This window comes from Oratosquilla oratoria, chromosome 6 (genome assembly GCF_046742065.1).
Source record: "Oratosquilla oratoria isolate Oo_2021 chromosome 6, ASM4674206v1, whole genome shotgun sequence".
Classification (NCBI taxonomy): domain Eukaryota; kingdom Metazoa; phylum Arthropoda; class Malacostraca; order Stomatopoda; family Squillidae; genus Oratosquilla; species Oratosquilla oratoria.
In genome coordinates this window covers 34,326,970-34,346,091 of record NC_134782.1, presented here as the reverse complement: position 1 = coordinate 34,346,091, position 19,122 = coordinate 34,326,970, and the positions used below count along the sequence as shown (strand labels likewise).

The 19,122-nt window shown below is 44.1% G+C and overlaps 1 protein-coding gene across 6 annotated transcripts in view; it reads right to left on the bottom strand.

Annotated features, from left to right (window-relative positions):
• The window catches only part of LOC143026382 (dedicator of cytokinesis protein 1-like), a 195,231-nt gene that overhangs the window by 159,769 nt on the left and 16,340 nt on the right, over nt 1-19,122 (bottom strand). For all 6 annotated transcript variants that reach the window (XM_076186653.1, XM_076186655.1, XM_076186658.1 and 3 more), the window contains exons 6-9: nt 13,245-13,337; nt 12,330-12,485; nt 10,675-10,826; nt 10,455-10,571 (exon numbers count right to left, since the gene is read on the bottom strand). In XM_076186653.1, the coding sequence (XP_076042768.1) occupies nt 10,455-10,571; nt 10,675-10,826; nt 12,330-12,485; nt 13,245-13,337 (518 nt within the window). The remainder of the gene's footprint in view (nt 1-10,454; nt 10,572-10,674; nt 10,827-12,329; nt 12,486-13,244; nt 13,338-19,122) is intronic.

Sequence of the window (19,122 nt, the reverse complement as noted above, 5' to 3'; positions counted from 1 at the left end):
AATTGGAAAAGGATTGCTCCAATTAAAACTAGGGGGAAGAAAGAAAGGTTCACTTACTGCTACAGCTGTGAAGAAATTGCAAAACTACTTCACCAAAGCCATCAAGGATAATGCTGGCAACAAAGAGGAGATGAAGAAGGCTATATATGCCACACTACGGCACTGCTCGAGCACGGATGAGAATCCTCAGCACAGCTGTTGTCCACCAGGGAAAGACTCTTTTTGTTTTGTGCAAAGGGCTATAGCTAATGACATGCCCATACCTTCACACAAAGATAACATCCACACACCACTACGTCCTGATGTTGTGAGACAGATGATACCCATTTACCAGCGTATCGTTACCCCAAAGTTACTAGAAAGTTGTGGAGGAGACACTCAAAATCACAACGAAAGCTTGCATAGTGTCATCTGGAGTGAACTGCCCAAGGTTAAATTCTATGGTCTACAACGAATGCTGTACGGTGTGCATCGCGGTGTGACAAAGTTCAACCTTGGCCATACAGCAGCTGAGGTGGAGAACCTTGGTGAAATTGCAGCAAAAGTGACAGAGGTAAAGGACAACATTAGATTAAACAATTCAAAGAGGAAGATTGAATCCAAAGAAGAAAGCAAGAGGAAAAAGATCAAGGCTATACAGGAAGAAGAGAGAAAGAAGAGAGAAGAGGGGACATCATATGATGCTGGAGGGGGTGCCCTACCAACATAGATTGGTGAGGGGAATCTGATGAGGAAAGAGAAGGCGCCCACTGCTGGTTAAAATAAACCTCTTTCCAATGATTTAGATACCCTGAAGACCCCCAGCAGTGAGGTTTCATATGAAGAAACCGCCAAAGGTGCAAAAAAGCAAATTATATGATGGTGTCGTCTGTGCGTCGTCACTACTGTGACATACTTATACTTTAGTTTTTCAGTATTTAAAGTACTTATAATCAAAATATGTTGATGATTTTTACTGTACTTACTCATTATATAATAAGAATTAAGCCATGAAAAATCAGTCAAATTGGTAAAACTATAAGCAAATTACAGATATATTTATATTTCAAGTTGCCATATCTCCGTTCAATATTTTTTTACTTTTTTTTTAATCATAAAAAATCTAAAATACATCAGATTTAGATGAAACTTATAGGGAATATTACTTTTAGTAACTGCTAGGGCCTATCGTTCGAATATTTTGAATAAGATGAAAGAGTTCGGAGTAATAATGGAAACAAGACAAAAAAAAAATTATTTTTCACGATTTTTGCCGAACATTAACATTGAAATGCCTGTATGCAAAAGTATAAAGGAAATTGTTCAATTACTCAATGACCGGCTCTAGGTGTGCCTACTGACTAATCATAGCCAAAATACAAAACAAATTGGTCCACGTATTATGGTGCTGTGCACTTTTAAATGTCGCTACTGGTATACATACATGTGTACATACATCATTCTGTTTCACCTAAAATGTAGGCAACATGGATACCTATTTACCTGAGAAGTTTCAGCTCTTTACTCTAAATAGTTTAGAAAACGACCCCCAGGTGTCGTGTACCCCCTTAAGAGGGAGGTAGCCAAAAAGGGAAAGGCATAAAATCATTCCCACCCATTTCATCCCTGAATACACTCCACACCCCTCCCACCCTCCCTCTTATCTGAGCAGCCAAAAATGTAATTTTTGCAGGAAAATTAATTTTTCCCTGATACAAACCTGAGGTACTCCTTACACTAGGATACCTTCGCGTAGCGCGAATATTTCTACTGCGAAATTAAAATCCTCACTCTGTGGGTCTGGGCAATGCAAATCCTCAGTAAGGGGCCCCATTGGGGCAAGGGGGGCCCTTGCCCTCCACCACAAGTCTCGCACACTATAACCATTCTCTGAGCCAGGTATGAATTAAGCACAAGGTTTGTCAGGCAAGGAGAAGGAACTGTTTAGAGGGGTGGTTGAGGAGGGCCATTAAAGGTAAGGAGTACCTCAGGTTTGTATCAGGGAAAAATTAATTTTCCTGCGAAAATTACATTTGTTCCGAAGAATACAAACTCTTCGGTACTCCTTACACTAGGAGACTCGGACTTAGGAGGGAAGGAAGTTGTTATCTAGCCTGGGAAACCGCTGTAAGGAAAATCTAGTGTGCTAAGACTATGTTGACCAGACCCCTATACATTCCCCTCACTTTGAAGTGCACCCCTTTCTGTTCCCTGGAGTGGAGACAGACAGGTTATAATCACTTTTGTACCACTGAAGGGCTTGAATTGATTCCCTTGGAATGCTTGAGAGCCCGCGGGTGAGGTAAGGGAATGTAAGAGTATGAGAAGGACTTTGGAAAGTTATCCCTGCAGATGCCGAGCCAGAACCTGGATGAGTTGTCAGGGTCGGCTGTGTGCTCTTGAGGAGGGGTATATCATTTTCAGGACTTCTTGGGCGGCCACTATGGGGCCCAAAGATAAGTTCCCTAAAGATTCCCGCATAACTTCTTTGAGGTAAAAGGAAGTGAGCGTACTCTGGCTCTTCCATATACCTGCTTGAAGAACCTGGTTGACTGACAGATTCTTTCTGATGACTAGGGAGGTCCCTACTGCCCTCAGGTCATGGACAATCTGTGTGGTTCATGTCGCAGGCTCTGCGGATGACTTCCATTGTCCAGTAAGAAATGGAATTCTTAGTGATGGGCTACCTTTAGTAGAGATGAACAACCTCTTTAATTCTGGTCGAAGATGTTCGGTTCCCTTGAGGTAGGTCCGGATGGCTCGTACCGGGCATAGAACTGTTTCAGTCTATTCTCCCCCTGCAAATTCGTCTAAGGACGGAACACTAAAGGACCAGAATCTAGGGTCGGATTTGGCAGGATCTTGGTTGTTGGCAATGAATTGAGGCATGAAAGTGAAGGAGACCTCTTTCCATCCTTTGGAATGGGCGACTCTATAAGAGATGGCATGTAACTCCCCTACTCTCTTGGAAGATGCCAGGGCTAGCAGGAAAAAATGTCCTCTAGGTGAAGTCCTTCAGATGTGCCTCTCGGAGAGGTTCGTAAGGGGGACCCCTCAGAGAGTTCAGGACTAATGCCACATCCCGCAGAGGAGAACTGATTTCCCTGGGGGGGCATGATCTTTGAAGTGCCTGAAGAGCATGGAAATTTCCGGTGAAAGGGCTAGGACCATGCCCTTCAGAGAAAACACCTGATTTAGAGCTGCCCTATAGCCTTGTACTGCCGAGAGGGAGATCTTCTTGGACTTCCTGAGGAAGTGGAAGGAGGCGATCTCAGGAATGGTGGCTCGATCTGGGACTAACTTCCTGGAGTGGCACCATTTTGCAAAGGCATTGCATTTCCCTTGATAAAGGTTAGCTGAGGAAGAGCGAATAGGAGCGGACATGTCCTCTGCCACTTCTCTGGGAAAACCCTTCTTTAGGAGGATCCGGACCATAGTCTGAATGCGTGAAGATTGAGTGCTGAAGGGTTCTTGTGCCAAGGCCCGTTGATGGGTGGATACAGAAGATCTGGTCTTCCCTGAAGGGCCAGAGGCTCTTCTACTGCTAGCTCGAGGGCGTCTGGAAACCATGGGGCTTCGGGCCACCAAGGAGCGATCAAAGTCATCCGAAGGTAGGATGCGTGTCTTGCTCTCAGGAGTACCTTCTGGAGCAAGGGAAATAGTGGGAAAGCGTAGGAGTCCAGGTTGTCCCAACTTTGCAGAAGAGCATCTTCTCCTGCTGCCAGAGGATCCGGGAAAGGGCTGAAATATATTGGGAGTTGGTGATTCCATCTCATTGCAAAAAGGTCCACTAGAGGGGAGCCCCATTTGCTGAGGATGAAGTTCGCTACCTCTCGATAGAGGGACCATTCTGTGTTGATTATCTGATTCTTCCTGCCGAGGTGGTCCGCCCAGAGATTCCTCTTCCCCGGGATGTAGCGGGCTTTGAGTGACACCTGGAGATTCTTGGCTAGGTTGAGGATGTCCATCATCAGAAGGCATAGTTCCTGGGAGACTGTGCCCCCCTTGCTCGTTCAGGTAGGGTACTACCGAGGAATTGTCCGACATTATGCCCACTACTTTTCCTGAGACTTGATCCTTGAAGTGACGGAGAGCCAGGAGTACTGCTTTCAACTCAAGCCAATTGATATGGGCTGTCCGCTCGACTGTGGACCAGGAACCGCTGATGTGATCGTCGTTGAGGTGGGCTCCCCAGCCCTCCTTGGAGGCATCGGAGAACAGGAGGACTTCGGGGGGAGATGGGCCGAGGGGCATCCCCATGAGAAGGTTGCATGGGCCTTCCACCAGAGAAGAGAATCCTTGACTTCTTCGGTGAGGGAGATGTGTTGTAGGGGTTCTCCCTCTTGCGGGGCCCACTGAGACTTGAGGAGCCACTGTAGCGGTCGCATTCTTTGTCTACTCCTGGGGATTAATTTCTCTATGGAGGCCATATGGCCCAGGAGTTGGCATTGTGTCGCCGTCAGGAACCTGGTCGATAGTGCCTGTGCAACTAGAGAAGCGAGATTCGGGATCCCCTTTTCTACTGGGAACGACTCCATTAGGGAGGAGTCCAGGACCATACCCAGGTACGTGACTCTCTGTCTTGGTAAGAAATCTGACTTTTCCGGGTTGACTACTGTGCCCAATTTCAGGACAAAGGTTAGGACCATTCTCAGGTGTTCTTGGCATAGCTGGGCAGAATGTGCAAGGATCAGCCAGTTATCCATGTAACGGAGTAGTTGAATTCCCCTGGAGTGGGACCACGCTGAAACGAGGTTGAACACACTGGAGAAGACTTGGGGTGCTGTGGAAAGTCCGAAGCAGAGGCAGGGGAAGTGGAAGGTGGTGCCCCTGTGGATGATGCTGAGGAATTTCCTGGAGGAGGGATGCACTGGTATGTGGAAATAGGCATCTTGGAGGTCCAGCGACACCATGAAGTCCCCTTCCCTGATAGACGCCCTTACGGACTCTGGGGTGTCCATTCGGAACTTCGTCAGGGAAAGGAACTTGTTGAGTGGAGACAACTAGATGACTGCCGGGATCGAGGCTGCTCTGAGGGTTGACCCCGATGGGGTGTAGAAGCGCTTCTGGTGTTCCAATGGGCCCGGAAGCCAACGCCCCTTCTCGGTCGTCCTTGTTGCGAGAGCGTCGGAGGCCTGGGCCATGGCTCTCGCCGTCTGCGTACTCCATGGAAGGTGGAGGGGAGGAGGCTGGGCTTTCTGAGAGTTGGCCGTCATGAAGATGTCAGACTCGAATGTGGCTTCCTCTTCTTGCGGGAGGCCCAGTCAATTCGCCCTCCGAACCCTCGCGAGGACGTCCGAGAAGGAAGGTGGGACCACCATCGAGGATTCCGACTGGGAAACACGGGAGGAGAAAGGGAGCGTGCCCCCCCCCCCCTACGGCGCTGTGGGCATCATCGTCGGCGTAGGAGGGGTCGGCACGGGCAGAGAGGAACCTCACGCTACCATCCTCGTCACTGATGGGTTCAGGGGGGGGCTGAGCAAGTGGAAGATGGTCGAGGGGGGCCCTTGGGGGCGGTGACTCCTCACGAGCTTCTGTGCGGTGCACGAACCACGCTTGAGAAGCGCGGAAAAATTCCCGTTGGGCCTCCATCTGTTCCTTCAACGTAGTGACGAGTGAACAGAGAGTGGGGAGGAGGTCCGGGGAATATCCGCTTGGTGAGTCCCGCCTGGGTGTGGATGGTCCGGGAGACGCCAAGGGGAGACTGCCTCCTCTGGACGAAGCTGAGTCACCTACGACGAACGCGCGTGTGGGTACATCTCGGGCTTCCTGCCCACCGGGCATAGAAAGGGTTCCGGTGATGACCCGGCTCGTCTGACGAAGGGTGGAAGGTGGACTGGGGGTTACCCGAGAAGAGGCTGACGCGCTCCGAATCTCCGAACTCGGTTCCTTTGTCCGTGGGGGGGGGGGAGGTTCCGGGCAGCGTCGCGGGGCCGGCGGACGCATCTGGGAAAAAGCTCGTACCCGGGGGGGTTCGCGGGGGCCAGAGGCGCGTGCCCGTCGAAGCAAACCACCCTGTGGGAAGGAACAGGAGACAATTTGGCCTGAAACTGACTCGGGGCGGCTATTGTACAACCTTTCCGTTTCCTACGCTTAGGAGGGGGGAGACAACTGCCCGCGACCTCCGCCGACGTAGCATGCCTTCTCTTTGTGTCGGGTGAGGGGGGAAGCCATCTTCCCTGCCCGCGTACTGTGGACGTCGTCGCCGTCGTAGCTGGCGCCTGTCCGGTCAGCGAGAAACACCGCGTCTGCAACCTCGTCCCTGATCTCTGTCCTCGTGAGCAAAGGGCATGGAAAGGTCACCGTTGATCACCCGGCTCTTCCTACGGTGGGTGTTGTGCGTACTGCGGGATTCCTGAGTAGAAGAGACTAAGGGGGTCTTTGTCTTTGAACCCGGGTTCTTTGTCCGTGCCGGCGTCGAGTTTCCGGGATGCGTCGAGGGCAAGCCGCAAGCGACCACATCCGGGAAAAATGTCATACAGGAGCGGTAGCTAGCGGTGGCCTGAGGCGCATGTCCGTCTACGCTAACCGTCCTGGTTGAAGGAAGAGGACAACTTGGCCTGAGAATGACTCGAAGTGGACGTTGTACCACCTTCCTGGCTACTACGCTTGGGAGGAGCGACTGTCGAGTTTCCGGGATGGGTCGAGGGCAAGCCGCAAGCGACCTCATCCGGGAAAAATCTCGTACAGGAACAGTAGCTAGAGGTGGCCTGAGGCGCATGTCCGTCTACGCTAACCGTCCTGGTTAAAGGAATAAAGGACAACTTGGCTTCCTGTCTACTACGCCGTGGAGGAGGGAGAGAATTGCTCGTCTCCTCTGAAGCCGTAGTCCGCCTTCTCTTGTTTTTGGGGGGTGAAGAGGGAAGCCATTTTCTATGCTTGCGCACCTTTTCCCCTGCATGTGCTTTCCTGTGAACATGAAAGTACACGGAACACTGACTATCATCTCACTGAATGCACGTCTCACACGGGGATGAAGGTGAACACTTAAGAGCCATACACTTGAAACACCAAATGTGAGGATCCACTTGGGCTGGCGGTAAGGGGGGTGAGACAAAGGTATCTCCCTTCGGCGAAGGGACACAACCTATCTTGAACCACAACAATACTGGAACCAGATTCCATACTTACAGTGAAGGGTAGGATACCCGGTGGCGGTTAAGGGAATAATACAGGAAATGGAGAAGCATTTAATAATTCCAGGACACAGGATGGCGTAGGGAAAACCCCGATGAAATTGAAGGACGACGAACTCCTTAGCGTCCTGGGAGTGAGCTGGCAACAATCGAAGCGGGTTGCTTGATTTTCGGCCCAAATGTAAACATAGAACCGTTGAGTGATTAACGGTTCGCTGCCGCGCTAATAATGGAGTTTGACTGAGAATCAGCCCATTAAGGGGGAAACCGATAAAAACAAAACATGTATAGTAGAGAGATTTTAACGCGGTCACTACTGCGAAGAGAATGGTTATAGTGTGCGAGACTTGTGGTGGAGGGCAAGGGCCCCCCCCCCTTGCCCCAATGGGGCCCCTTACTGAGGATAAGCGTTGCCCAGACCCACAGAGTGAGGATTTTAATTTCGCAGTAGAAATATTCGCGCTACGCGAAGGTATCCTAGTGTAAGGAGTACCGAAGAGTTTGTATTCTTCGGAACAAAACAAAGGCATAAAAACCATTCCCACCCATTCCAACCCTAAATACACTCCACTACCCTCCACCCTCTACCCTCCCTCTTATCTTGGCACCTCCTGGATGACAGGTCATCCCTGTATCTCGTCCACTTCCCTGGGTCAGAAGCAGCGTCACAAGACACAGCACATCCACAGCAAGGCCGCTTCATAAAATCGGTGACCCCCCCCTCTACATCCCCCTATGCAAAAAAGGAGAAGACGGGGAGAAATCCCTTCAGGCTGCATCAATTTTTTTCTCACACATACTACCTCAACCCCTATCTCCCACCCATTTCACCTCATGCACCACAACCTCATCCCGTCTTCTCTCCTCTCCCATCCTTCCTCCACAGACATTCCCCTCTTTCCCAAAGTCCCTTTCACCCCATCCATCCATCTCATTCTAGGTCACCCCTTCATGTTCACTCTCTACACTTTTGCCTTCCACACCTCTTTTACTAGTCTTCCTTCACTCATTCTTTCCATGTGTCCAAACTATCCCATCACTCCTTCATCCATCCTATCTCCTAACTCCCTTACCACCCCCATTCTGCTCCACACCTCTTCATTTCTCACTCTATCCAACCTAGTAACCCCTATCATACTTCTCAGACACCTCATCTCAAACACATTCAAACTCCTTTTCTCTTTCTCTCTTATGTTCCATGTTTCTGCCCTGTACAGTGCTGTCAGCATAATCACTCCTTCATATAATCTCCTCTTAACATCTATTCCCAAATGTCTATTATTTCTCATTACACTATTTAATCCACCAGGGCACTTACTTCTTTCAATCTACATTCTACCTCCGCCTCCACTCCTCCCTTTCCTGCCATATTCACACCCAAGTATCTGAAACTATCCACTTCCTCCAGTCTCTCTCCCTTAATGCTCACTTCCAGTCTGCTGCCACTTACCTCTCATCACCTTACTTTTACCCACATTTATCTTCAACTTCCTTCTTTCACACACTCTCCCAAACTCAGTCATTAACTTCCTCAATCCCTCCTCTGATCCTACTACAAGCACAGTGTCATCCGCAAACAAACTGGCTTATCCTCCACTTTTCTCCATTTTCTTTAACCATCTCCAGTCCCTGACCCATTACTCTTGCATTTACCTCTCACACCATGTATAAATTGAACAGCCAAGGTGACATAACACATCCCTGGTGAAGTCACACTTTTACCTCAAACCACTCATTCTCTCTATTTCTAATTCTAACACAAGCTCTACTACTCTTGTAAAAACTCATGACTGCTCTTAAAAGCTTTCCTCCTATCCCATATATCTGTAATACCTCCCATAGTGTCTTCCTGTCTACCATGTTATAAGCCTTTTCCAAATCCATAAAGGATCAAAACACATCTTTACCTTTTCCTATAGCTTTCTCACATATCTGTCTTAACACAAAAATCTGATCTACATAACCCCTACCTGTCCTAAACCCACACTCTTCTTCACCAATTACTCCCTCTGTTCCACTCCTAATCCTTTCAATCAAAACCCTCCCAGAAGCCTTCCCAACAAGTCAACAAACTGATCCCTCTAAATCTACTACACTCACACTTGTCCCACTTTCCCTTGTAAAGTGGAACTATAAAGGTACTCCTCCAGTCTGCCAGCATTCTACCCTCTTTTAAACAATCATTAAATAATCTCACCAGCCAGTCCACCATCACTGTACCTCCCTTTTTTAGACATTCTGCATGACACCCATCTAACCCAGGTGGCTTTCCTGCTCTCATCATCTTTAACAACTGCCTTGAGCTCATCTCTCCTTATTTATCCTCCATTTTCCTCACATATCACTGTCATTTTCTTAGCGCTTCCCACTACAAGTACCTTTCCCTCCCTTTCCTCCTTCACATTTAGCATATATACATATACCAAGGCTTTTTCCCCCTTACAAGGGAGGTAGCCAAAAAACAAAGACATAAAAACCTTTCCCACCCATTCCATCCCCAATACACTCCACTCCCCTCCACCCTCTACCCTCCCTCTTATCTTGGCACCTCCTGGATGATGGGTCATCGCTGCATTTTGTCCACTACCCTGGGTCAGAAGCAGTGTTGCAAGACACAGCACATCCACAGCAAGACCGCTTCATTAAATCGGCGACCCCCTCTCCGTCCCCCCATGCAAAAAAGATGGGGAGAAATCCCTTTGGGCTGCATCAAAGTTTTCTCACACATAATACCTCACTCCCCATCCCCCACCCATTCCACCACATACATCACAACATCATCCATATACAACCATTCTCCATTCACCCCTGTCTTCTGTCCTCTCCTGTCCTTCCTCAACAGACATTCCCCTCTTCCCCAAAGCCCCTTTTACCCCATCCATCCATCTCATCCTTGGTCGCCGCCTCATGTTCACTCCTTCCACATCTGCCTTCCATACCTTTTACTAGTCTTTCTTCACTCATTCTTTCCATGTGTCTAAACCATCACATTTAGCAACTCGCTAAAATATTCTGCCCATCTTCCTTTTACTGTCGTTTCTTCCATTATCATCTCTCCATATGCACCTTTCACCTTTTCTTCTCTACTTGATTTGCCTCTTCTTCCTCTCTTAATTTCTTCCAAAACATCTTTTTATTACTTTAAAAAATTTCTGCTCTCCTCTTTGCCTCATTTGTTTTATGCTTTACTTCTCTTTTCTTTTCTTTGTATTTCTCATATGATTCTCTCATCTTCTTTTGTAACCAGTCTGTGAATGCTATATATACATATAACTAAGAGTTTGGTAAAAGGTTCCTGATCTAACATACTCATGGCCTAAATTTACGGTGAACACTTACAGAAACAATGGAGCAAATGTGTCCCTATCTTCCTGATCAATGGACCCAAGCGTCAAATCGCTTGCCATCTGGCCACGAACTAGTTGAGTGATTTCTAGCACCAGTACTCCATACGGTCTGAAATTATTAAATTTTCATGATTGGAAGCTCACTTAACCAAGTGTATTAAACAGCCAAATGTGACTACAGAAACAAAACAATAACTTCCTTTTTTACTTACCTTCTAAGTGCATCATTAGATAAGGGTTTTTTGTTGAGCATTGAAGTTCTTCGTGGATCAACCTCTTTTGTGACCATGGAACCCTCACGGACAACATAACCTATAAGGTATATAGAATGGCTTTCCTTCTCCAGGCTCATTGTATTCAAATCCTGCAATATGAAATTTTGAAAGTCTGATGCAGTGAGGGATATCATATTACATATGACATCCAGATAATGAAAATAACATGTACAATCACTCAATCTGTTGCCCCACTTCTCTCTTGTAGGAATACTGCAGCACCAGAAAACTATGCTATGGCCACCAGTTCAGCCCATAATTCATCAGTCAATTTTTTTTATATCAAGTGCCAAATGAGTGAGTGTAGGACAGTGATGTACAAGGTGCTGTGTCTCCTTTGTGGTGGCTGTATCTATGGCAACTAGTATCTGTTACTACATTGACTCTATATAATGTTTTAGTGTAAGGTGGTGACTTGAACATACACATGCCTGTGCAATTCTTATTTATTTTGGGAATGATTCTTCTACTATATTAATTTCTGGGATAGTTTGGTGAGGTACATAATTTAGCAGTTTATTTTGATGTGTTTATTTTATGATCTGAGTGTGAATGTGTTCTGTACGAATGTATTCTGGGGTACTAGGGTAGGTTAATGATACATGAGTAGAATACTGCTAGGCACTATTTTTATGTTTGGTTGGCTGTTAGTGTTATGTGATGTAAGGGGTGGGTGGGTTTAAGGGCTCAAGAAAACTATGTGCTTATCCTTTATACATACTACCTCATGACAAGGATTCAGGTTTCTGAGTATATATGTTTTTGTGTTGACTCCCATACTGACTACACAAGTTTTATGCATTATATGGCAAGCTTATAAAATAATGGGAAACTTTGGGACAGTGATCATCTTAAAAAAGGTGAAAATGACTGTTTAGTCAATCTGACCATAAAAGTGAAATTGACCAATTGTATGATGATATAAAGGTGATCCTCACAATAATAACCAAACATAGCAACCACAAAAACTGCAGATGAGGTTGGATGACTGCATTGTAGAAAACTGCCCAAGGTGTATCACTTCACCCCATACTATGCAACACATTACGGAAAACTGCAATGTACACAATCACACACACTAACAACACAATATACACACTAAAGAGGATTTGTGGGAAAACCCCTTTCCAGCCATGGCATTCCTCAGGGAGGGGACTGCTCAGCCAGTCTAGTAAACAAAAACAACAACAATAATGACAATGACAAAATAGCACCTTACACTGCCCCACATTAGCTATATCCAAACAACAATACAATATTTCATCCTTAAGTAACTCATGGGCCAGTCCAGTGGCTGCTGTTGGTTAACTGAGAGCTTCAGGTCTTCTGCAAGAGAGACATAGGGCAACAGACTGATGTAAGAGTATTAACATAAAGTGATCATATTGTGAAACCTCATATACTGATGCATCATATGGCAGGGGAGACCTGTACATAAAACATATATGTGCCTCAAGGTCCTTTTCCCTTTGTATGGGGAGTGGCCACATGAAATATACCTCTAAAATAAATGTTTGGCAGTGATATCTAGTATAACACACAAAAACTTATGTTCAATAAGCTTGAGGAGTAAAAATAAAATGCCATCTTACATTGAAAATACATCTGAGATCATTAAGCAGTCCTAGCTGTTCATTGTAGCCATCTGGTGTCCAGGTGAAGATAAGTGGTTCTGTAAGAGGGCGTTCACGACTTTCTCGCCCATCCCATACGTACAGGCCAAGTGAGATCTCTGACTGTTCAGGCACCTGTACGGGAACCATACATAGGACAGTAATATAACAAATTCATAACTTCTTCAAAGTTATATTAAAAAAATACATACATACATGCTGTCGGCACAATCACTCCTTCATATAATCTCCTCTTAGAATCCATTACCAAATGCCTATTTCTCATTACACTTATTAATCCCTCAAAGCATTTACTCACTTCTCTCAATCTACATTCTACCTCCACCTCTACTCCTCCCTTTCCTGCCACATTTGCACCCAAGTATCTAAAACAATCCACTTCCTCCAGTCTACCTCCCTTAATACTCACTTCCAGTATGCTGCCACTCTCTCCCCTTGTACATCTCATCACCTTACTTTTACCCACATTTATCTTCAACTTCCTTCTTTCGCACACATTCCCAAACTGTCACAACTTCCTCAATTCCTCCTCTGATCCTGCTACAAGCACAGTGTCATCAGCAAACAACTGGCTTATCTCCCACTTTTCTCCATTTCCTTTAACCATCTCCAATCCCTGACCCACTACCCTTGCATTTACCTCTCACACCACCCCATCCATGTATAAATGAACAGCCAGGGCAACATAACACATCCTTGACAAAGTCCCACCTTTACCTCAAACCACTCACTCTCTCCATTTCTAATCCTAACACAAGCTCCACTACTGTCGTAAAAACTCTTGACTGCTCTTAACACCTTTCCTCCTCTCCTATATATCTGCAATACCTCCCACACCTTCCTGTCTACCCTATCATAACAACAAAGACTCACCTTAATAACAACATTGACTATGTTAACAATAGCTGTCCATGAGAGTTTGGTTTTTCGCTTGACAGTAGTATATGTTGTTGGTGTGCCCTCAGCCTGAAATGAAATCATAAACTTGACATCAAATATCAAATCATAGTCAAAAACATTGACAGAATTAAAACTAGGAATCAGTTCATGATATATAATGTTTAGCCTCTAATATAGCATCCATGCAGTTCTAAGATCCCATAACACTATAGTCCTCACACATAACTTTTTTCATCAGTTAATTTAAAACATACATATACCAAGGGCTTTTTCCCCCTTACAAGGGAGATACCCAAAAAACAAAGGCATAATTCCACTCCCACCCATTCCACCCCCATTCACCAGCCCTGCCTCCCTCCTTCTCATCATGGCTCCTCCTGGATGATGGGTCATCCCTGCATCTCACCCACTGCCCTGGATCAGAAGCAGTGTAGCAAGACATAGCACATCCACAGCATGGTTGTTTCATTTAATTAGTGACCCTCACTCTCCATCACCTCATGCAGAAAAAGAGAAGACGGGGAGAAATCCCTTTGGGCTACGTCAAATTATTAATTACACATATTCCTTCAACCCCCTATCCCCTACCCACTCCTTTCCATGCATCACAGAATCATTCATACACAACCATTCTCCATTCACCCCATCTTCTGTCTTCTCCCTTCTTTCCTCAACAGACATTCCCCTCTTTCCCAATGTCCCTTTTACCTCATCCATCCATCTCATCCTTGGTCAACTTCTCATGCTCACTCCTTCTACCTCTGTCTTCCACACCTCTTTTACTAATCTTTCTTCACTCATTCTTTCCATGTGTCCAAACCATCCCAATACTCTTTCATCAACCCTATATCCCAACTCTCTTTCCACCCCCGTTCTCCTACTCAACTCCTCATTTTTCACTCTATCCAGCCTAGTAACCCCTATCATACTTCTCAGGCAACTCATCTCAAACACATTCAAATTCCTCTCTTATGTTCCATCTTTCCACCCATACACTGCTGTTGGCACAACCACTCCTTCATACAATCTCCTCTTAGCATCCATTCCCAAATGACTATTTTCCATTATACTTTTTAATCCCCCAAGGCATATACTTGCTTCTCTCAATCTACATTCTACCTCCACCTCCACTCCTCTCTTTCCTGCCACATTCACACCCAAGTATCTAAAACAATCCACTTCCTCCAGTCTCTCTACCTTTATACTCACTTCCAATTTGCAGTCACTTTCACTCCTTGTACATCTCATCAGCCCACTTTTACCCACATTTATCTTCAACTTCCTTCTTTTGCACACCTTCCCACACTCTGTCACTAACTTCCTCAATCCCTCCTCTGATCTTGCTACAAGTGCAGTGTCATCAGCAAACAACAACTGGCTTGTCTTCTACTTTCCTCAATTTTCTTTGAACATCTCCAGTCCCTCACCCATTAATCTTGTGTTTACCAATTGCACCACACCATCCATGTATAAATTGAACAGCCAGGGTGAAATAACACATCCCAGACAAAGTCCCACCTTTACCACAAACCACTCATTCTCTCCATTTCTAATTCTAAAACAAACTCTACTAATCTCGTAAAAACTCTTGACTGATCTTAAAAGCTTTCCTCCTATCCCATATATCTGCAATACCTCCCAGTGCCTTCCTGTCTACCCTGTCATAACCTTTTTCCAAATCTATAAAGGACCAAAAAACATCCTTACCTTTTCCTATAGCTTTCTCACATATCTGTCTTAACACAAAATCTTATCTACACAACCCCTACCTGTTCTAACCCACACTCTTCCTCACCAATTACTCCCTCTGTTCTCCTAATCCTCTCAATCAAAGCCCTCGCCTTCCCAACTACACTTAACAAGGTAATCCCTCTGAAACTACTACACTCACACTTGTCCCACTTTCCCTTGTAAAGTAGAATTATACAGGCAATCCTCAAGTCCTCTGCCACTCTACCCTCTCTACAAACATTAAATAACCTCACCAGCCATTCCACCATCACCGTACCTCCCTTTTTCAGATAATCTGCATGACATCCACCTAACCAGGTGCCTTATCTGCTCTCACCATTTTAACAACTGCTTTCACTTCATCTTTCTTTATTTCTCCTCCTTTTTCCTCATTCATCACTGCCATTTTCTTAGTACTTCCCACTGCAACTACCTTTCCCTCCCTGTCCTCCTTCACATTTAGCAACTCCCTAAAATACTCTGCTCACCTTCCTCTTACTGCCATCTCTTCCATTATTATCTCTCCATCTGCACCTTTTACATTTTCTTCTCTACTTGATTCACCTCCTCTTCCTCTCTTAATTTCTTCCAAAACATCTTTTTAATGCTTTCAAATTTTTCTGTCATACTCTTACCCCATTTCACATCTACTCTCATCTTTGCCTCCTTTATCTTATGCTTTACTTCTCTTTTCTTTTCTCTGTACCTCTCATATAAAGGATTACAAAGGATTACAAAGGCAGAGCATGCCGACAGGAGACCTTTTGGTCCATATCTAGGTCGGATGCGAAAAAAAAATCATAATAATAATAGAATAATAAATAAAAACTATAATAATGTAAATAGCAAAATACATAAATAAATGCATAGGTATAGTTAAATAATAAACAAACAGGTAAATAGTAAATAATAATAATAAATTGACATATAACTAATAATAAATAAAAATCAGACAGACAAATGATAACAAAACAAAAACAAATAATATAACATAAATTATAATCGCTACAGCATCTTGCTTAGGTGTTTATCTAAATGATTCTTAAAGCTTCGAACTGAACTACATTGCACTACCTGTGCAGTAAGTTTATTCCATTCATTAACTACACGGTTGGCAAAGTTGTTTCTACCTACTTCTAAATTGAATCTATTTCCGGACAGTTTGAGACTATTGTTTCTTGTCTGATTCTCATTCAATGTGAAAATTTTGTCACTTTTGATGTCAATTCCCTTTAAAATCTTAAAGACCTGTATCAAGTCACCTCTGAGTCTACGCTTTTTTAGGGAAAACAGATTCATATGTTTTAGTCTATTTTCGTATGATTTATTTTTGATATTTGGAATCAGTTTTGTGGCTCGCCATTGTACTTTTTCCAGTCTGTCAATATCTTTAATGAGATTCGGTGACCATACGGAAACAGCATATTCCAAATGTGGACGAACTAACGATTTATATAGCTTGTTAATGAGTGATGGACTTTTGAAATCAAAAGATCGCGCAACCAGTCCTAGAATCTTATTTGCTTTCTCAGAGGCTGAAATACACTGCTTGGATGATTTGAGGTCGTTACTGATAATTATGCCGAGATCTTTTTCACTATCCACTTTTGTTAACAAATTTCCAAATAACTTGTAATCGTACTTACTGTTATTTTTACCTATGTGCATTACCTTGCATTTACTTGAGTTAAATTTCATTAGCCACTTTTCAGACCATTGCTGTAATTTATCTAAATCTTCTTGAATATCTAATTGGTTTGAGTGATCATTTGCCACTCCGCACAGTTTTGTATCATCAGCAAATTTGGAAACAGTAGATTTTAGTCCATGGTCTATATCATTTATATATACTATGAATAGAAGTGGTCCAAGAACGGAACCCTGAGGAACTCCACTTGTAACATTTTTCCATTTAACCCCTTCCATACGGTGCCGCACACGTAGGCGTCATGGACTTAGATCTCGGTGGCAGCAGCCAATGCCAGCCGTACGACGTGTCGTAATAATACTCGCATCATAAAATATAGTCACCGCTTATATCGATCGTTCTCTCTTCACCCGTGAATTTTGATAACCATAGAAAGTGCGATTACAAAAGAATTAGAAAGAATGTCATTATGGAGGGGCGACTACAATAAATATAATCAAGACGCCGATATGGCAGCCTCGCGAATACACTCGCTCCCCATGACGCCTACGTGTGCGGCACCGTATGGAAGGGGTTAAAACAACTCTCTGTTTTCAACCATTCAACCAATTACTAGTCCAACCTAATAGGCTACCACTTATTCCGTGTAAAGCTAATTTAGTAAGTAGTCTTTCGTGTGGGACGGTATCAAAAGCTTTTGCAAAGTCTAGATATATCAAATCTATATTGTTTCTTTTGTCATAATTCGAGATAATTGTGTTGTAGATTCTCTCATCATATTTTGTAATAAATTTGTGAATATTTGCTTCTTTTCTACAACCTTCTTTGCTTCTTCACCCTACCACTCATTACCCTTCCTTCTTTTTTCTCCTGTCCTACTTGTTCCACACACCATCTTTGCACACCTTGTGACTACCTCCTTGAACCATCCCCATTCCTACTCCACTTCTAGTTCTACTCTATCCTTCACTCCCTCCCACTTCTCTCTCAGCTTCTTCTTGTACTCCTTTCCCTTTTCTTTCTCATTTAATCAGTTGACTTTAACCCCTTCCATACGGTGCCGCACACGTAGGCGTCATGAGGAGCAAGTGGATTCGCGACGCTGCCATATCGGCGTTTTGATTATATTTATTGTAGTCGCCCCTGTGTTTTTACATTCTCCTAAATGCGCCCTAATCCCATTCTCTGTGGTTTTCAAAATTCGCGGGTGAAAGAGAGAACAATCGATATAAGCGGTGACTATATTTTATGATGCGAATATTATTACGACACGTCATACGGCTGGCATTGGCATCTGCCCGCGAGATTTAAGTCCTGTACTGAAGTGGTTAAGCACCTCTGTACTTTTCCTCTTTCTCCATCCATCCTCCACTCTCAACTTACCTTCCACCAAAAAAATTATATGATATTCCCCCACTCTCTCCTTTTAGATCATGTACATCCTTAACTCTTCCTACTATCCTCCTGGTTACCACTGTATAGTCTATTAACACCCTATCTCTCACCCTTCCATCTACCACGTGTACTTATGCTTGACTTTCTTCCTAAATACTGTATTTGCTATCATCAACTCTTTGTAGACACATCTCCACCATCAACTCTCCACTCTGATTTTTTCCTGGAACTCCACACTTCCCAGTCACTCCATCTATTGGTTCATTTCCTACCCTAGCATTAAGGTCTTCCAATACCACTACATTGACATTTCTCCCTAAACCTTTTATGCACTCACTCAAATCTATCCAAAAAGCCTTCCTTTTCTCTACACTCTTCTCACTACCAGGCCCATATGCAAAGGATTACAAAGGATTACAAAGGCGGAGCATGCCGACAGGAGACCTTTTGGTCCATATCTAGGTTGGATGTGAAAAAAAATCATAATAATAAAATAATAAATAAAAACTATAATAATGTAAATAACAAATAGAATACATAAATAAATGCATAGGTATAGTTTAAATAATAAACAAAAAGGTAAATAGTAAATAATAAATTGACATATAACTAATAATAAATGAAAATCAAACAGACAAATGATAACAAAACAAAAAATATACAAAAGGCATCTGACAAAGTACCACACAAAAAGGAACTAAGAAAAATTGAAATAATAGATGGAATACAAGGAAAGTTATTGGAATGGATGAAAGATTTCCTGAATGGGAGAAAAATGAGGGTGGTACTCAAAGACAAGAACTCAAATTGAGAAGAAATGATATGATAAGTTGAGTCCCACAAGGCTCTGTATTGGCTCCGACGTCTGCCATATACATAAGTGACATGGATGAAGGTGTGGAATGTTATATGAACTTCTTTGCAGATGATGTGAAACTACTAAAGAGAGTAAGTACAGAGGAAGATTGCAAATCATTACAAGAAGACCTGGACAAAGTCTGGAAATGGAGTCAGAAGAGTGAAGTGAATTTCAGCATCAAGAAATGTAGTATGAATTTTGGAAAGAGCAAAAACAGA